Source organism: Mus musculus, chromosome 3 (assembly GCF_000001635.26).
Source record: "Mus musculus strain C57BL/6J chromosome 3, GRCm38.p6 C57BL/6J".
Lineage (NCBI taxonomy): Eukaryota > Metazoa > Chordata > Mammalia > Rodentia > Muridae > Mus > Mus musculus.
Genome location: NC_000069.6, coordinates 94,436,947 through 94,456,854, shown reverse-complemented (window position 1 = coordinate 94,456,854; position 19,908 = coordinate 94,436,947). Strand labels below are relative to the sequence as shown.

At 45.0% G+C, this 19,908-nt stretch overlaps 1 protein-coding gene across 2 annotated transcripts; it reads right to left on the bottom strand.

Annotated features, from left to right (window-relative positions):
• Positions 1-8,146: 8,146 nt before the first annotated feature.
• On the bottom strand, positions 8,147-13,701 carry Mrpl9 (mitochondrial ribosomal protein L9). 2 transcript variants are annotated; one of them, NM_030116.2, is made up of 7 exons: positions 13,361-13,519; positions 13,040-13,196; positions 12,144-12,268; positions 11,904-11,954; positions 10,118-10,219; positions 9,512-9,595; positions 8,147-9,069 (listed from the first exon to the last, which is right to left on the bottom strand). In NM_030116.2, the coding sequence occupies exons 1-7, from the start codon at positions 13,502-13,504 to the stop codon at positions 8,935-8,937; spliced, it is 798 nt and encodes a 265-aa protein (NP_084392.1). In that variant the 5' UTR covers positions 13,505-13,519; the 3' UTR covers positions 8,147-8,934. The 2 variants fall into 2 exon arrangements, with proteins under 2 accessions (NP_084392.1, XP_006502385.1); XM_006502322.3 differs by lacking the exon at positions 9,512-9,595 and having other exon boundaries at positions 8,337-9,069; positions 13,361-13,701.
• Positions 13,702-19,908: the final 6,207 nt, after the last annotated feature.

Here is a 19,908-nt window from a genome sequence, read left to right as displayed (position 1 = left end):
GTAAGGATCGTTTACTACGAGGCTGATTTTTCCCCCTTCACTTATTATTCATCTCTGTGATCAGTCATTTACCAAGTCCCAGGACTCCTCATACATTCGTGATGCAGTCTTGAGTACACTCTTCCCTCAAGGACTCGCGGCCCGAGGGGGCGTGGTCTCATTGAGTTCTTAGGGTGGAACCCGGGCAGCGGCTAGAAACCAGGCCACCCAGTCTTGATGCTCTGGTTTCTACTGCCCTCTTGTGGGCATGGCTATGAAACCAGGAGAAGTCAATCGTAGAACAAAGTCGGGAGATCTAGCTGAGGAGGAATCAGGGCTAGAGTGGGAAGTAACATATATTTTCAGAGTTCTTTCTTCTTTTAAAATTCTTTTTTTTCTAAACGGGGTTTCTCTGTATATCCCAGGATGTCCCGGAACTTACTATGTAGACCAGGCTGGCCTTGAACTCTCAGATCTGCTTGCCTCTGCCCTCTAAATGCTGGCTTGTGCCACCATGCCCAGCTTGTTTTTTTGTTTTTTTTGTTTAAAAATTATTCTGTTTTTGTGTCGTATCGTCTGGAACTGGAGTTACAGATGGCTCCAAGCCATCATGTGGTTGCTGGGAACTAAATACAGATCTGCAAGACCAACAAGTGTTTTTAAATCCCTGAGCCATCTCTCTAGCTCTCCATTTTCAGATTTCTGAAGTAGAAAGTTTCTTGAAAAGTTCCAGGATTGAGGGCTTTGCTTGTTGGCAATTCTGCCTTGCTGAGCCCCTAGATGTTTCCTCCTCTTCCTCTTAGAAAAAGAAAAATAAGATTTATCCTACTTTTATGTGTATGAGTGTTCTGCACGTGTTATGAAATATAATGTGGGGAGAAGGTACTTCCGGGAGGCTGAGCCAAGGTGCGCCGGGAGGAAATTCTGCCAATCAATAGAGCTGGTGTAAAGGAGGTTTACAGAGGAAGGGGAGAAGAGTGAGGACCTGGGTAAGGGGTTTGAGTGGACATGTAGACCAGCAGACAGGAGCAGAGCCGCGTGGGCAGAGAAAAAGTGGGGCAGGTGGGGTGAGCGCTGAGAACAGGAAGAGGAAGAGAATTGGGGAGGGGAGAAAGAGAAGGAGGGAGGGAGGGAGGGAGGGAGGGAGCAGAGACAGAAAGAGATCTTGGAGTACTGGGGCCCTTTTATCGCCACACACACCTGACTGCAGCAGGTGATGAAGTAAGCAGCTGCTAGGCCACTGAAGTCGAGCCAGCGGAATCACCTGTACGCTAACAGCATGTATGTGTGTATGTTCACCATGTGTGTGCCTGATACCTGCGGAGGCCAGAAGAAGGCACCAATCTCCTGCAGTCTATAACTCCTTAGAAGGTATAGACAGCTGTGAGCTGTCATGTTGGCACTGGGAATTGAACCTGGGTTCTCAGCAACAGCAAGTGCTCTTAACCATCAAGCCATCTCTCTAGCCCCAGGGCTTGCTGCTTACACACAGCTGAGGGGTTGATTTCCCCTTCCTTTATTATTCATTTCTGTGATCATTTACCGAATACCAGGACCCATCACATATGTGTGATGCAAAGTCTCGGGCACACACCTCCCTCAATGGATTCACAGTCTAGTGAGTGAAGACAGATAAAGTACAGCTTCAGAATAAAACACAACACTCACAGCGCACTCTGGACCACACATATCAGAAAAGGCTTTGGTGTATAGCATTGGGTGGGTTTTCTCTTCGGCTGGCAACTCTGACCAGGAAGTCAAATTATGAGACATATATTAAGCTAATCAGGGCAAGAAGATGTCTTATGAAGGAATTCCTTTTCTTTGAAAGGTTCTGTAGTAGAGGCTGAGGCATCCCTTCAGAACCTACCTTCAGGACTTGTCCAGGAGCCAACTCCATGTGCCGCTGAACCTTTGGTGCCTGGTTGTTCCAGCTGGGCCCTTTCCAGGACTGCCCAAGCCCCATGTGGAGACTCACGACCATCGGTAATCCCAGTTCTGCCGAATCCTATGCCCTCTTTTATCCTAAGTAGGCACGCATGTAGTACAGACATACATGCAGGCAAAATACCCCAAAATACCCCCCCCCCCAGCTCTAGTGCTGGGCAGATTTTAAAAGCAGGAGCACTGGTAGATTCACCAGCGGCCAGGATCCCACAGCAAGGGAAGCCGAACTGCTGAGTGTTAATCAGTCACTTTACTTAGGTTGTTACAGCACTCACTAGGACTGCCTGGGAAAGGGGATGGCAGTGGAGAAAAATAAATCAGGCTTGAGAAATGTATCAGGTTTCATAAAGGAGGTGGCTGGAGGTAATCAATGCACCAGAGAAAGACAATAAAAGCTAAGGGTGATTGATCACCAAGTAAAAGCTAAGTGTACAAGGTCCTCAGGTTATAAAGGCAAATCTGCAAGGCAGGGAGGGCTGCATACGGAACTCTGTCCCTAACCTCAGGAAGGCACCCAGAGGTGCTTTGGATCAAATCTCCTCTCATCCTTCGGGCCTGCAAAAGTGATTACTTGTTAATGGTACCACTTGTTAATGGTAACCACTTGTTAATGGTACCTACCACTGCTTCTCCTCAAGATAGCCCTCCTTCCCTTCCCTTCTCTCTCCCCCTTTTTGTGTGGTTATATACATGTATGTGGATGCATGTGCACATGTGTGCATATGTACATAGAGGCCAGAGGGCAACATCAGTTGTCTTCCTTAATCATCTGTCTATCTATCTATCTATCTATCTATCTATCTATCTATCTATCTATCTATCTATCTATCTATCAGACTTAGTTCATGTATTTATCTTGTATAAAAACCCTAGTGTGGTAGCCACAGCTGGAGCCTGGGTCCTCTGAACACTCTGGTGTGGGTTTTCACAAGATGATCAGTGAATTCCTGATAAGGAGACTTGGTGAAGACAGTTTCTTTCCAGAGGTCGGGGGTCAGGTAGCTGTAAGTCTTGGAGATGGCATCAAAGGTGGCCTTGGCAAAGTTGCCCAAGGTGGCAGTGCAGCCTCTGGTTGAAGTGTAACAGTCATCTATACCGGTCATCATCAGGAGCTTCTTGGGCACGGGAGCAGAGACAATGCCAGTGCCTCTGGGGGCAGGGATGAGACGCACTAGCACAGAGCCACAGTGGCCTGTCACGGCTTGTATGGAACAGTGTGGGGCTTGCCAATCTTGTTCCCCCAGTAGCCTCTCCACACAGAGACGATGGAAAGCTTGACCAAGATGATGGCCCCTCGGATGGCAGTGGCAACCTCCTTAGAGCACTTAACACCAAGATTAACGTGACCACGTTAGTCCCCAATAGTGACCAATGCCTTGAACCTGGTCCGCTGGCCAGCTGAAGTCTGCTTCTGCACTGGCATGATTTTCATAACCTTTAGGGATGCACCCAGGAAAAAGTCAATGATCTCAGACTTCTTAATGGGCAGGGAGAACAGGTAGATCTCCTCCAAGGACTTGATCTTCATGTCCTTAACCAGATGGCCCAGCTTGGTGACAGGGATCCACTCCTTGTCTTCAGCTTTACCTCCATGAGCCCCACAGCATCGACCACTGCCACAGCCTCGACCACGACCGTGGCCCCCCTAAGACTGCTGCCGAATCCTCCGCGGCCTCTTAATCCTGCCCCCCCCCCCCCCCCCGGTCCTCCCGGCCCTCCCGCTGCACCTGCATCATCCGCTACTTGGTGTTTTCCTGAAGAAGCAGCTTAATCACTTACATTGTCTGGCTTTTTACCTGGGTGCTGGGAATTCAAACTCTGTCCCCCATGTTTGTATGGCAAGCGCTTTACTGACTGAACTGTCTCCCCAGCCCCTTTTAAAGCTCCCTTTAAAACTTACCACCTCCACTCATGACTTCCAAGCAAGAATTAGGGATCATCAAAACCCAGTCAACCAAACCAGGAGGTGGTGTGGTCTTTAACCTGAACACCCAGGAAGTGAATGAAGGCAGGATCAGAATGAAGTTCAAGGTCACCCTTGCCTACACAGTGAGTTGACAGCTAGCCCAGGGTGCAAGAGGCTTGTTTCAAAGGCAAACCTGTGAGAAGGGCAAACCTGTGAGAAGGCCCAGTGGGTAAAGGTACTTACTGACAAGCATGACCATCTGAGTTCCATACCTGGGACCCACAGGGAGAGAAATGACTTCTAAAAGTTGTTCCTGACATTTGCAAAAGTGGCACTGAGTGCTCGATCTTTCTCCATCCCCCCTTTTCTCGTTCTGAGAATAAACAAATAAATATAATTTAAAAAATTTAAAAACCAAACTCAGAACAAACAAAACACAGCTAAGAGTCCCTTAAGAGAAAAAGGATCTACCCTGGCTGGGTATAGCAGTGCATGCTTTTAATTCCAGCACGGCAGAGGCAGGAGAGGCAGGAGAGGCAGGAGAGGCAGGAGAGGCAGGAGGCAGGAGGCAGAGGCAGATTTCTGTGACCAGCTTACTCTAGGACTTTGCAAAAAGACCCTTCCTCAACACACACACACACACACACATACACGAGAGAGAGAGAGAGAGAGAGAGAGAGAGAGAGAGAGAGAGAGAGAGAGAGAGAGAGAGAGAGAACAAGCAAGTCTGCCTCACCTTAGACACTAGTGAGTTTAGCCAGCATGCACCATGTACAGGCTGGGGATGGGAAAGGATGGTTGGGTCTAGATGCTGAGGACACAGGATTGAAGAAAGCAAATAGCCTTCTTCCACGGTTTCTGCTTGAGTTACTCTCTGATATCCCTCAAGACTGTTACCTGAAATGTGAGCCACCCAAGTCCTTCCCTCCCCATGCTGCCTTTGGTCAGCAACAGGAAGGAAACTAGGACAGCATGCTAGAGAATGTTATGTGAAGTCAGAAGTCATCAAATGGTTATGTTCCAATAGAGAACTTCAAAGTTTCTCAGAGCCATCCTATAGAAACAGCACCAAGTGGGAGCCCTGTCAGTGTATTGTCTTATATCATGGGAAGATAGCCCATACAGTACATGTTCAGTACAGATAAACCTATATAAGCCAAACTCCATATTACAGGGAGGGGACACACAGTGAATGAGGCTCAAACTAGAGTAACTGAAACCAACATTGGACAGACTCAATGTAGAGCTTGCTGCCTGCAAATCCAAGTTTTTCTTTTTTGGGAACTCTCTAGTGTTTCCCCTAACCCCACCCCAAACATGTGATCTACACTTAGTTGGATTTGTTGGTTTAGAAACAGCACATACAGGGGCCAGCTGTGTAGGAACTGGCTCTTGTAATTGGAGAGGCTGCAAAGAGACCTTGGCAAGACTAATCCAGTGAGTCTGCAGGCTCGGGTTCAGGAAGCCAAAGGTGTGAATCTCAATGGAAAGGCTTGACGCCTCAGCTCAAGCAGAGGGAAGCAAAATGGAGGCTGTTCAGCTTTCCCACCATGTGGAGGAGAGAGAGTGATTTACTTGGTTGAGTCTCTGCTCCTCTGCTTCTGTTTTAACTAGGCATTACTTCACGCACTTAGAAATTCTGTGGTAAGATCACTTGAAAGCCTGTTTGTTTTTAAATTTAACTTTGGGCAATTGTATAAGTGACCTGTGAGCATAGCTAATCCCACCATCTTGTCCCCTCCCACTACTGTTGACCCCTTCTTTTCCCAACCAATCACCCAACTACTTTAATATCTCCTCCTCTTCTTCTTCTCCTCCTCCCCCCTCCCCCTTCCTCTTCTTCTCTCCCCCCCCCCCACCTTTTTTTTAAAAGAGAAAATGGAGCCAGACATGGTGGCATAAGCCTTTATTCCCAGCACTCGGGAGGCAGAGGAAGGCAGATCTCTTGAGTTCCAGGCCAGCCAGGATGACATACAGAGATAAACAGAGAAACTCTGTCTTGAAAAACAAACAAGACCATAAGAGTGTTTTAAAGAAATATTTTACGTGTGTGCCTATTTTTGCTTACATGTATGCATGTGCACATATGCATGCCTTGTGACTACAGAGGTGAGAAGAGGGCATCGGATCCCTAGAGCTTAAGTTATAGATGGTTGGGAGCAGCCTTGTGATTGCTGGGAACCGAACCTGTGTCTTCTGCAGGAGCAACAAGTACATTAACCGCTTTTAAATGTTATTTTTACACATAAAGGGTGTTTTGCCAGTGTGTGTGTCTATGTATCATGTGTGTTCAGTACCTGAAAAGACAGAAAAGGTGTCACTCTTCTGTAAGAGCAGTATTCTTAACTGCTGAGCCATCCATCTCTCCAGCCCCGTGTGTTTTCTCACTGTGTAGCTCTGACTAGCTTACAACTGTCTATAAAGACCAGGCCGGCCCCAAACTTGGAAAGAGATCACCTGTCTCTGCCTCTCAAGTGCTGGGGTTAAACCCATGTACCATCATACCCAACTGTCCTTTTCTGTGTGTAGGTTTTGTGTAAGTAACTGTAATTGATATTCATGACAATGGCTATGCTATGTCTAGGATGCATTGTTTCTAGCTCTCTTGCTCATCCATCTCTAATCTTTTTTTTCATCCAATCAGATTTATATAACAATAAGATCACAATTTACAAGATGTCAATACAATAATTTCAGAACCAATTGATGATAAAAGCTTTACCCCCAATTACTCTAACCTTGTGAAAGTCTTAGCTACTTGTGGCTGTTGAAAACCACACAGGATCAAGATCTTCTTCCTGTCTGCCTCCATGTTGGCTTCCATCTTCAATCTTGTAATTGTTCTGTTTCTTATTCCTTGGTGTCCCCTAGTCTTAGAGGCAATGATAGAAATATCCTGTTTAGGGCTGAGCACTCCAGCATTGCACACTTATGCTTATGCCTGTAATCTAGTGCTCCTGTCAGCTCTGGCCAAAGTTTTCACTGTGGGCTATGGTTAATACAGAGGTTAGTAACTGGTCAAACTAAGAGTGCTTTTTAAAAAATGCGTATGGATATTTTGCCTGCATGTACGTTTGTGCACCGTGTGTTCCTAGTGCTGGCAGAGATCAGAAAAGAGCATCAGATGCTCTGGAACTGGAGCTATAGATAGTTGTGAGCTGCCATTTAAGTGCTACAAATTGAACCCAGGTTCATTGGAAGAGCAGCCAGCACTCTTTTTTTTTTTTTTTTCACTAAATGATGCAGCCAGCACTCTTAAGCACTGCGTCATCTCTTTGGCCCTGATGGTTTTCTTTATAAGCCAGAGAGCGTGTGGGCATCTCCATATATGTCTCAGGGGATGGCCTTGAACTCATAATTCTCCTGCTTGTGTGTTTCAAATATAAGCCACTACACCCCACCCTTTGGCCTTTTAAAATTGGGCTGTGTTCTTACTAGAGTTGTTACAGGCAGTTATTTATTAACCATGTACCAAATATACACTCCTTAGTTATGGGTTAATGATCTCATCTCTTTAAGGAAGTATTTAATTGGATGTCAGACAACAGGAAATTTCTGTTCAGGGGTAGATCTTGCCATTTCTTTAATGAGTATTAGATTTGATTTTTGGCATACTTCATATGAATTTGATAAAAGGTGTGTTCAAGCTTTGCTGGATGAGTCCAGAATAACTCTTAGTGTCCATTAATGAGTCTTATAAAAAAAGATTTAGCCGGGCGTGGTGGCACACGCCTTTAATCCCAGCACTCAGGAGACAGAGGCAGGTGGATTTCTGAGTTCGACGCCAGCCTGGTCTACAAAGTTGAGTTCCAGGACAGCCAGGGCTACACAGAGGAACCCTGTCTCAAAAAGCAAAAAAAAAAAAAAAAAATTTATTACAACCCTTTAAAACAGTTAGCTCCTCATGTTGTTGTGACCCCCAACCATAAAGTTATTTCATTGCTATATCATAAACTGTAACTTTGCTACTGTTATAAATCATAAATATCTGACATGCAAGATATCTGAAATATGGAGCCTATGTTGAGAACTGCTGCTCTAAAGGAACAGAGCTGACAGAAGGAATATATACATATATATACATACATATATACATATAACGGGGATTTATTAGAGGCTTACAGCCTGTGGTCAAACAGCCCAGCAATGGCTGTCTCCCTGAATGCTGGGATTAAAGGTGTACAATACCATCTCCAGCCTATGACATGTATTCTTGAATGACCTCTAGCTTATCATAAGTCTGGAAATCGGGGTTTCTTTATGGAATGTCACGAGCTACTTAAGAAATAACACAGAAGTTCTTTTTCTTTTTTTAAAAAGATTTATTTATTTATTATATGTAAGTACACTGTAGCTGTCTTCAGACACTCCAGAAGAGGGCACCAGATCTTGTTAAGGATGGTTGTGAGCCACCATGTGGTTGCTGGGAATTGAACTCAGTACCTTTGGAAGAGCAGTCAGAGCTCTTACCTGCTGAGCCATCTTGCCAGCCCAGTTCTTTTTCTTTTTAAGCATCTTTAATCCCAGCTTCACTTTCTCTGTCAATCATCCTTAGGCCTTATACAGATCTTAGTGGAATCCACTCTATCAACCACATGGAGAGAGAAAGCTCTAAGAGCAGATGTAATTGGCTATGTTCAGAGCAGTCTGCTCATGGCAGCTGTAGGACACAGAGAATGGCTATATTTTCCTCCTTTGTACAGCCCTCCATGGCTCAAGACACCTTACTTGGATATCCTGCCCCGTCAACTGAAGCCCAGTTAAGCAGCTCTTCATTTCTGCACAAGACACAGTCTGGCTGAGAATAAAACAACTGTCAGAATAGTGGCTAGGCCCCTGCACCTGTTCCCACCAACTCTCCCAAAGATGGAACGGCTAAGAAGACTGTTTTGGCCACTGATATTCAGCTTATTACATCTACTGCCTGCAGAGCGAGGCAACACAGCTGGCTACGATGACCACTGAAGGAGATGACAACCACAGCGAACCTGCCCCGTATGTGCAGCTCAGTCTGCTGAGTCCACATGTTCTCAATGATCCACATCTGCTCAGAGCTGGGGTAGCTCCAAGTGCTGGCCAGGCTGCTCCACGGCTCTTTTGACTCAGACAGCCTGGGGGTTGGTGGGGGCCACGCTCTTGGCAGCTTGCTGGGCTAACCAGTGCTTGTATCTTTTCGTCTTGGGCTTCTGAAAGAGCACTACGGACATAGGAACTCTCACAGTGTCGAGTCCATTTACCTGAACAGACATTAAAAACAGGAACAGCCAGAGATCAGCGAGGCAGAAAACATACCACCCAAGCCAGCTCTCCACATGTTCTCCTCCCAATCAAAACAAAATTCTGGGGCTGGTGAGATGGCTAAGCGGGTAAGAGCAATGACTGCTCATCTGAAGGTCCTGAGTTTAAATCCCAGCAACCACATGGTGGCTCACAACTATCCATAACATAGATCTGACGTCCTCTTCTGGTGTGTCTGAAAACAGCTACAGTGTACTTACATATAATAATAAATAAATCTTAGCAGGGCCAGAGTGAGTGGGGCGGAGCAGCAGAGGTCCTGAGTTCAATTCCCAGCAACCACATGATGGCTCATAACTATCTGTACAGATACAGTGTACTCATATACATAAAATAAATAAATAAATCTTAAAAAGAATAGAAAATTCTGTAAACACTTACAGTCACATCACACCAGTACTCGCCCCACCGAGTGATAGGCTCCTCTGGCAGCCTCAGAGCATGTGGGGCAACCACCACACCAAGCTGAAAACAGAACCAACAACCAGATAACCTTTTGATTGCAGCACAATCTAACCTGGATCACCCTAGGTAACAGTCTGGTCTATAATTTCCTACGTAGGACTGAATACACCTGGGGAACTGATTCTGGTTGATGTCAGGGAAGGGCACAGATGCCCACAGATGATAGCAGAAGAGGCTCAGTCTTATTTCTCAGCGAGGGTGGTGAATTTACAAACAGAACAGGTCTTGAGACTAATACTGCTTCATCACAAAAGTAATGATTCTCCAGTAAGTCACATATTCCCAGGTTCTTCCTAGCTAGAGATAAAGTAAACTCAACTGCCCTTTCCCATTAGTCCTTAAAATCTGCAACTACCTTTAAGTTCTGAGCCACATTCCTCCCTTTTCCCTGCAAATCAACCAAGAATAACTCCCAACTCCAGCTAGTAAAACCATTTTATAGAGGACAGTTCAATCATGGGTCTTCTACCAAGGAGAGATGGCTCTTACTCAAAGGAAATACTAATGTTTGGGAACACTCACATTCTTGAAGAAATGGCGGGCAACTATTTCAGGGTTTAGTTCCCATTTGACATTGTTCTTCATTCCCACCTCTAGATGACAGCTTCTCAGAAACTTCACTGTCTGTGGGTCAAGAGGAGTTGGAGTCAGAGGAGAGGAAACAGTTCAAGCCACAGGGTCTTAGGTTCGGGAAAGGTATAACATCTGCTCTACAGCTACAAGAGGTGACAACAGGACACTGATGGGAAAACCCACAACAGTCATTTTCCTCAGCTCTGATATAGAAGAAAGATGCTTTCAGGATTTCATAGGGGATTTTATTTTGCTGTTTCTAGGCAAAGGAAGAGAAATAGTCTGTATTAAACTCGGGATTAGGGCGGGCAAGATGGCACAGTAGGTAAAGGTGCCTGCTGCCAAGAACAATGCCCAGAGTTTGACCCCAGAATCCACTTCGAGGAAGGAGAGACAGGCTCGTGCAAGCTGTGCTCTGAACTGCACATGTGCTCTGCCCCAGTACACAGATGTAATAGACTTCCTGGGGCATCTTGGGAGGAAGTAAGCTTCAGGACTCGCAACCTCACAGCTCTGGCATCCAGTTCTACCTGCCCTCCAGCATTAGTTCTTTCCTGCTTACAAAACTAAACATAGATTACCTGAAGGTTCAAGATATTTTTTACACTTGATGCCCAACCCTCTTTCCAGCTGTCTCTTTTTTCTCTTTTGGTTTTTCAAATCAGGGTATCTCTGTGTAGCCCTGGTTGTTCTGGAACTCACTCTGTAGACCAGGCTGACCTCCAGCTCAAGAGATCTACCTACATCTGCCTCCCAAGTGCCGAGATTAAAGGCGTGCGCCACCATGCCTGGCCCCGCTGTGTATTTTCTACTATTACACTATATAAACCTTTACTTTAGGTAGACTGGAGTATCTTCATTGTTAAAATATGCCCTTGAGCTGTTGGCAGGTGTGTGTATAACACACACAAGGCCTAGCTTTGCTCCCCAGCATCCACAATGACCTTTGCAGCATATGTCTACAATCACACCAACTGAAGGGCAGAGTAAGGAGAATTAGGTTAGGGCTGGCCTTGGCTATATACAGAGTTCAGGGCCAGCTATGGCCATATAAGATCCCCTATTTCAAATAAGCATACCTTAAATATTCACTTATACTGCCTAGATTGCCTCAAACCTACTAATTCCAAGGGCCTTATTTACTACTACAAGAAAAAAGTACCCCTCCCCTCTTACCCCCCAGCACCTCCAGACCCTCTTTCCAGCTGTCTATCAAGTGACTCCTACTTTACTGCCTTTAGTTTGCTGACTACCTTCTCCTGTGTGTCTACAGTTCTCTCTCCAACTTATTTGAAAATATTCCCAAAAGGCAGAGTCTTTATCTTATATTTTCCCATAGATCTTGCTTCCTGGATTGGGACTCCCTCAAAAGCTAGGGCATTTTTTGCACCCCCCCCCCCAAAATCCCAGGCTCTGAGTATTTCAAATGGAAGAAATGAACAAATTAAAAAATTGGCACATTTTCTTAAAGGAAGTAAAAAAGCAGCCAGCTGTGGTGTCCAACGCCCTTAATCCCAGCACTTGGGAGGCAGAGGCAGGCAGATGTACAGAGCTAGTTCCAGTACACTGTACCCAACACAGCAGTTCCAGAGGACTCCATACCAGCTACACAGAGCATCAGCCACAATACTACTTTAGCTCATCCTTGTGTGTAACAATAAGCAGACGTGAAGGCCATCAGGGACTCAGGAGGGCGATGACCTCCATGAGGAATCAATAAAAACTTCCTACTCACCGCCTCTCCTGCCTTTGTCTGGATCTTCTCCAGTTTTCCTTCGCGTCTCAGCTGAAAGAGATGAAACTGAGTAGAAGCAATGCGCCACACTGAGTAATTACAGCCCAGCTGTGCTGGGAACTGGTGGGCTTCTGGGTTCTAGCTGTTACTTCATCTTTGAATTAAACAACAAAAGGAAGGACTTCCTAGCAGGTACCTTAAAGTTTTATTTTTCCAAACCCCTTGGTCCTTTGAGCTCACCGATTTCTCCTCTTCAAACAGCTTCCTATTTTCAGGAGAAGCATACACTGCCAGTCCCTGAGAAAGGAGCTTGTTACGACCCACAGATTTCTTCACTGAGACCAGATCACCCCGGACTCCAATTTCTGTCAATGAGAACGGGAATGGCAGATGAAATCTCTGCAGGCTATGGAAAAGATGATCATGGGATCAGCCACAGGTAAAGGCTGTGCCTTAGTGTACTCAGGCCTTGGGGTACATCTCCAGCATCACCAAAAGGGAGGGGCATAGAAAAGAGACAGCCCTTACTTTCTCACAGTTTTTATTCTTCCTTACAAACACCACCACCACCACCACCGTCAATTTACTAGGGCAGGTTATAAGGTCCAGTCGTTAAAGTGCCAGCTGCATAGAGGATCTGAGTTTGGATATTGTCCATAACCTTAGCACTGAGGGGAGGTAATACCTACATCCCTGGGGGCTCAACTCATGCCCTGTATCAAATAAGGTGGACCTTTGGCGCCCCCCTTCTTTCTCTTTCTCTCTCTCTCTCTCTCTCTCTCTCTCTCTCTCTCTCTCACACACACACACACACACACACACACACACACACACACACACCATGCATTTATTAGGAACTACACTTGTCACACGTCTAGCTTAAAAACTGGTGCAGACTGAGCTGTTCAATCAAAGAATGTCACTGTTTGTGCTGCGAACTGTTAGGCTTCTCTTTACACAGTTAACAATATTGCACACACGTTTTAATTTTCCGTGACTTTTTTTTTCTCACCAGAACCACAAAGTAGTAAAAACAAAGCAACAAAAGAGAGGCAGGAAGCGGTTAACGTCAAACAAGAGCAGGGGACAGAGGACAGGGACAGGGGAAGGGGTCAGTACCTGGGCCCAAGCCTTACCGTCCACAGACTGCGTGAGGATGAGCTCCAAGTTGTCTTTGGGCCGGTGTTTCGTGTCCTCCACCAACTTATACACGCGGTGACGCCGGTGCAGGTGCGGCTTTCGGCCCTCCCCGGCGAGCGGCACCTTCCACCAGCGCTCCACGATGACCGTGCTCTGGTGGTCAGGGAGGCTGGGGTGAGCGAGTGTCCGCAGAGAACAACCCGCCACCCCGCCGGCGTCCCCAGGAAAGTCTGCCCCCCAGCCCCGCAGTCTGAGTCTGGCACGAACGACACTCCTGTCCCCCACCGTGTAGGACCCAAGCCCCAGCCGGCCCTCACCTGATAATGAGAGAGACTGAAGTCACGCCCCGGGGTACTCCCTTCAATTCGCGGCCGGAATAGCTCCCGGATGCCTCCTTGACGCAGCCAAGCAGCACCTGCCCACCACAGAGTCCTAACCCCGGGAGCCACAGAGGCCGCCATGACAGCGGAGCGGACAGGCGGAAGAAGGACCCCGCGCATGCGCAGCTGCGCCTCTGGGCTGCCCGCGGCGCGCCTGAGTGGTATAGATATAGGCTGCGCTGAGACCTGGGCATGGGGAGTGGGAGAGTTGCCGCAACCCCGCCTTGCACGCCGACGATAGGACAGCGGAGAGAACTGCTTTTTTTTTTTTTTGTCACCACTTTCCACAGAGCTTTGCGTGGACCGACAGTGGAAAACGTACTTTTTTTTTTTTTTTTTTTTTTTTTTGGCTTCACTTTTAAAAAAAGAGGCGGAGGGGGCTTGGCGCACCCTGTAATCTTCCTGCAGGACAAGTTCAAGCTAATCTGGTTTACATCTCAAGCTCTAGGCCAGCCAGGGCTACATAGCGAGACCAATAATAATAATTAACTGGTGAGGAGGAGGATTTTTATCCATAAAAACCAATGATAACAATATAAGTGGTTTGGTTTAGTTCTAGGTACTGGGATCACTTCTAATTTTGACATGCTATAATTTCTGAACACTAAAATATGGATGTCACTCTCAATTTTCCCTTGAATCTTTCTAAAAGTAGTCGAAGGATGGGATCCTCTAAAAACTCTGCAACTTTCCATGATATTGTTACTATTGTATTTAAGCTAATATTTAAAGAGTTGCAGGAGACAAACTGTAGAGAAAAAGAAACTACTGTTAGGCACAAGCAGGTCCTTCTGTGGAGTCTTTGTGCTTAATAGATGGTTATAAAATGAGGGTCTATAAAGGAGTGTGGAAAGATGTGCTACACTCCATTTTATGTGCACTTACATAGACTGACCTACACGCATTTCCTTGGTATTCAGGACAAGTCTTCAACAGTCTTTTAATTGTTTGCACCCAGCACTCAGTATGTGGAATTTCATTCTTTTTAGTATCCAGTGTCTTGATGCTCTCAGTTCACCTTATGGCTAACCGCTATTTATATGCCAGTGATGTCCAAATTCTTATCCTAGGCTCCCACAAACTTCACATTGGAATACCCAACTTCTTATTCATCATCATCTTATATGTCTAACAGACATTTAAAACGTAATGTATGCCCCATTCTTTATAAACTGCCCTACCTGCAGGTGTTCCTGTTACAGCTGATGAGAATTCCATTTTGTTGTTTTGTTTTCCTCCATTCTTTGAAACATCTTATTATTTTAAAATTTTTACACGTTTGTATATTTGAGATTATATAATTTTACCCTTTTTCTCCTTCTAACCCCTCTCCTCCTCTCTCAGATTCATGGACTCTTTCCCCTTGTTATTTATATTTGTGTTTATACATTCTTAAATATATAAATATAATCTGCTCAGTCTGTACATTCTTACTTGTACGTATGTATGTTTTCAGGGCTGATCATTTCGTATTGGGTAACCAACTGGTGTGCTCTTCCCTGGGGAAGATTATTTCTCCTGTTCTCAGCATTCTTTTCTTGCCTGTAGCTCTTTGTCTAGGGTTGAGGCCTTGTGAGCTTTTTCCTTTCTCATTAGTATATTAGTATATTAGTGTCCTCCTTGTTCAGGTCTTGTTTAGGTAGCAATGTTGGTAAGAATTCACAGATGTAGCGCCCCTGACATTTTTAGGAGACACAATCTCATAGCAAACTTCCTGTTCCTCTACTTCATAGAATTGTTCTGCCTCCTCTTCTACAACAATCCCTAAACTTGAGATGCAGGTATATTATAGATGTATCAGTTGGGAGTGCGTTTCACAACTCTCCGTTTTGATGGTTGTAGTTTCTGTAACGATGTCCACTTGTTACAAAGATGTTTCCTTGATGAGTGGCAAGAACTACACTTATCTGTGGGAAGAAGGATAACGTTTTAGAATGTAGTTAGAGATTATGCTGGTTTAGTAGGGTGGTAGTTATAGGTTCTCCTCCAAGATCCATGACCTCACTAGGCAGGAACATCTTAAGTTTCCAGAAACAGGCATGACTTCCCTCTTGTGGAGAGGTCCTGAAGTACAATTAGAGCGTTGTTGGTTACTGTCAAGGTAGTATGCATGCTGCTGGTTACTGTTGTGGTTGGTAGGCATCATAGCTAGGTAGGACTATCAGTTGCTTTCTTCCTTTAGCACCATGAAAACTAGTTCCCAAGGAGGAGGCTTTCAGCTCAGAACTACCTCTGATCCTCTGAGTGCTGAGCACATTTTTAAAAGCTTCTTTATTTCACAAGGCATCAGGAAAACCCTATATGTTCTTAAATAATTACGCTAAATAATTAAAACATATAGAATATATATCACATGTAGAACACTAACGAGGTCAAGGAAAAGTGAGAAAAAAGGGAAAGTGAAAAGAGAAATAAAAAGGAAAGAAGACAGGAAATGTTTAAAATCTAAGAGGCAGAGCTGGAAAGATGGTTCACTGGGTAAATTGCTCGTATGCAGCTCTGATAAACTGGGTTAGAGTCCCACAACACACAAAACCCCCTAAAGCCAGATGAAGTAACTTGAGTCCATTGAGTCTGTAATCTCAACCTCAGCATTACTATGGTGATAGGAGATAGAGACAAGAGAACTGACCAGAAGCTTAAATTCACAGTGTAGCAGCAGATAGAACAAGAGCCTTTGGTTTAAAAACAAGGTGAAAGGAAAGAATAGACTACTTGGAAAAGCTGTCCTCTGACTTCCACATACACATGCATAGGAATTAAGTTAAAAGGATCCATGTGGCAGGCTGGCATGGTGGTGCCGGTCTTTAATCCCTGCAGAGGCAGGAGGATCGAGCTCTCTCTCCCAAATCTAAGTGGTAACACTTTTTTTTTTTTTTTTTTTAGAACAAAAGGTATATTGGAAAGAGGCAGGAGACTACCTTGTTGCATCTCTATTCTACCATAAAATCATACTGACTTTATTTGGTTGACTGTTTGTTTCAAGCCCTGGCTGGAAGGTACCTGTCACACCCATGTCTTCCTCTTTGCTGTCTTGGTGAAACAGCTGATGGAGGGCTCCAGCTACCTGCTCCTTATTGGCCAGACAAGTGGGGAGGCTGACATGGGATGGCTTTCTGACTAAACAGGTAGTTCAGCCTGCTACCATGCACAACCATAGCATCCGATTGGAACAAAAGTGGACACTGTGTGAGGAAAATTTGCATCAATGAGACAGAAGAGGATTTACTCTCTTACCTTCTGGTTGAGGTCACCAAGGATGTTATTGGGGGTCACTCGTACCCCAGTGTTTTCACACTGACACAGAAAAGTGTACACAGAGCTAAGTAGTAAGAGATCTTATTTGGAAGCAAAGTAAAGGCACAAGTTAGATGTACTACATGGAGCAGTGGGTCCTGAGCAAGCATGCAGTAGGAGTGCCTGGTTCCTGTTTAGGGCTTTCTTTCACGGGTTCAAGGAGAAAAACAGTTGATTGTGTGATTGTGATTGTGATTGTGTGTGTGTGTGGCTTGATGCCCCATTGTGGAGAACACATTATCTTTTTCTGTAGTAGTCACGGAATAAGAGATGTGTCCTACACAGTTTTATAGGATTTTCTTTCCTTAAGCCAGATGTAGCTTATGCTTGTAATCTCAGCACTTTGGAGGTAGAGGCAGGAAGATCCAAAGTTCAAAGCCATCCTCACCTACTCAGTTCTAGACTATTCTGGGCTGCATAAGACCATCTCCTCCTCCTCCTCCTCCTCCTCCTCCTCCTCCTCCTCCTCCTCCTCCTCCTCCTCCTCCTCCTCCTCCTCCTCCTCCTTTTTCGGTTTTTCGAGACAAGGTTTCTCTGTGTAGCCCTGGCTGTCCTGGAACTCACTCTTTAGACCAGGGTGGCCTCAAACTCAGAAATCTGTTTGCCTCTGCCTCCCGAGTGCTGGGATTAAAGGCGTGCGCCACCACTGCCCAGTTTCTGCTTCTGCTTCCTCTTCCTCCTCCTTCTTCTTTTTAAATTGTTTATTTAGTTTATGTATATGAGTACACTGCAGTTATCTTCAGACACACTAGAAGAGGGTCGGATCCCATTACAGATGGTTGTGAGCCACCATGTAGTTACTGGGATTTGAACTCAGGACCTCGGGAAGAGCAGTCAGTGCTCTTAACCACTGAGCCACCTCTCCAGTCCCTGGCTTCTTCTTTTTTTATTAGATATTTTCTTTATTTACATTTCAAATGTTATCCCCTTTCCTAGTTTCCCCTCTAAAAAATCCCCTATTCCCTCCTCCCTCCCCCTGCTTCACAACCCACCCACTCCCACTTCCTGGCCCTGGCATTCCCCTACATTGGGGCGCAGAACCTTTACAGGACCAAGGGCCTCTCCTCCCATTGATGACCAACTAGGCCATCCTCTGCTATATATGCAGCTAGAGACATGAGTCTCACCATGTGATTTCTTTGATTAGTGGTTTAGTCCCAGGGAGCTCTGGGAGTACTGGTTAGTTCATATTGTTGTTCCTCCTATGGAGCTGCAAAGACCATAACTTCTTTTTAAAAAATCTTTTAATTTTTTTTTTTCATTTGAGACATGTATCTGACCCAAAATTAACCTCAACCTCCAATTCTTGTCCTGTCTCAGCCTCCAGAGTGCTGGGATAATAGATGTGCACTACTAAAGATCATTTTAAGAGTCATATCTAGTCACTCTTTCATGTAAAAGACCGCTCAATCACTTCCCCTTTACGCAAAAGAAAAAGCCCATAGATTGGTGTAGGTTGTAATGTACTATAGCTATACTTACTGCCCCATTCACCTACAGTAGCTGCCTTCCTGTTGATAACAACAGACACACCTTTAGCATTTGAAGGGGCTGTTGCTTTTGACTAGGATAGTCCTTATCCTTAGACATTAGCTTCGTTAACAGTCTATTTATTAGTATTGTTGTTGTTATTGAGATAGGGTGTTTCTGTGTAGCCTTGGCTATCCTGCAGTTCACTATGTAAACCAGAAAGCCCCCTGTCTACACCTGACTGGCTGACAATCTTAACTCCCTTTGTCTTTGATTGATCATCTTTTCAGTGAGGCCTACATGGATCACCTGTACCAAAACCCTGCTGCATACCCCACACTTCTAATCCTTTTAGGGTTTTTGAGATAGGGTCTCAGAGTGTAGCTCTGGTTGGCCTGGAACTCATTATATAGACTAGGCTATCCTCAAAAGATCTACCTGCTTCTGCTTCCCAAGTGCTAAGATTAAAGGTGTGCCATCACACCTGGCTTGGCTCTTTTTTGTTTCCCCTTTAGCAGTTCTCTTCTGACATGCTTATTTCCTATATACTTACAAATATCTGGCTCTCTCACTTTAAATAGAGCAGAGATCTATAGTTCACACAGTGGTGCCTGGCTCATAGCAGGCCCTCCATAAATATTTAAATTGACGGTTAATAAATTTTAAGAGGCCTCAAACTGTTGGTTCTAGAACAAATTTTTCTCTCAATGCTAAATTTTATCAGTGTCTTAGGTTTTCTATTTCTGTGATAAAACACCATAAACAAAAACAACTTAGGGGGAAAAAGGTTTATATCATCTTAAAACTCTCAGGTTATACGCTTATCACTGAGGGAAGTCATGGCAGGAAATTGAGACTGGAACTGAAGGAGGGGCCATGGAGGAATATTGTTTATTACTTTGCCCTGCATGGCTTGTGCACCCTCAGGACCACCAGCTCAGGGGTGCATTACACACAGTGAGCTGAAACCTTCCACATGAATCACTCACTGCTTAAAATCCCCAGAGGCGTGTCCACAGGGAATTCTCAGTCCATGTTACCACTTCTTAGGTGACTCCAGCTTGTCTCAAGTTGAAATAAAATCAACCAGCACAATTGTTACCATATTCTTATGTGTGTATGTGTTAACTTATTATAGAATCTTTCTAGTTTCTGTTGAAAATTTTAAGATCTAGCAGAACTGATTCTGTGTCTGGCACAGCAACTTATTGCTGAGTTATGTTGGAGTGAGCTTTTTCCTGTTTTAATATATTGATTCTGTAACTACTAATTTCCACTGGTTGGGCCTGTTTGTGTGCTTGAAACAGGGTTTTGATATGTGGCCCTGTTCAGCCACAATCATGCTTCTGCAAACCAGGCTGGCTCCAGATGTTGAGCAATTCTGTCATCTCTGTCTCTTGACTGCTAGGATTAAGGATGTGTATAGCCTTAGAGTTTCCTAGAGGTGTTTAATTTGGGATTTCTACTCTATAAAGACAACCGAGAAAGTTCTGCACTTTGTAGTACTTATGTGCTATGGGGAGGGATGACTGCAAAAATAAAGAACTGCAAAAATAATTGCTAATCAGGTCAGTGTTGGAGCAGGGCCTTCGAAGCTTACTGTGACATTAGACACCAACTCTGTAGTTGCTGGACTTAGAAGTGTTCCAGAGGGAAGGCCAAGGTGGTAGGTACAAGAAGAGCTCCAGCAAGGCTGCTAGCCAACCAGTATATAAGAT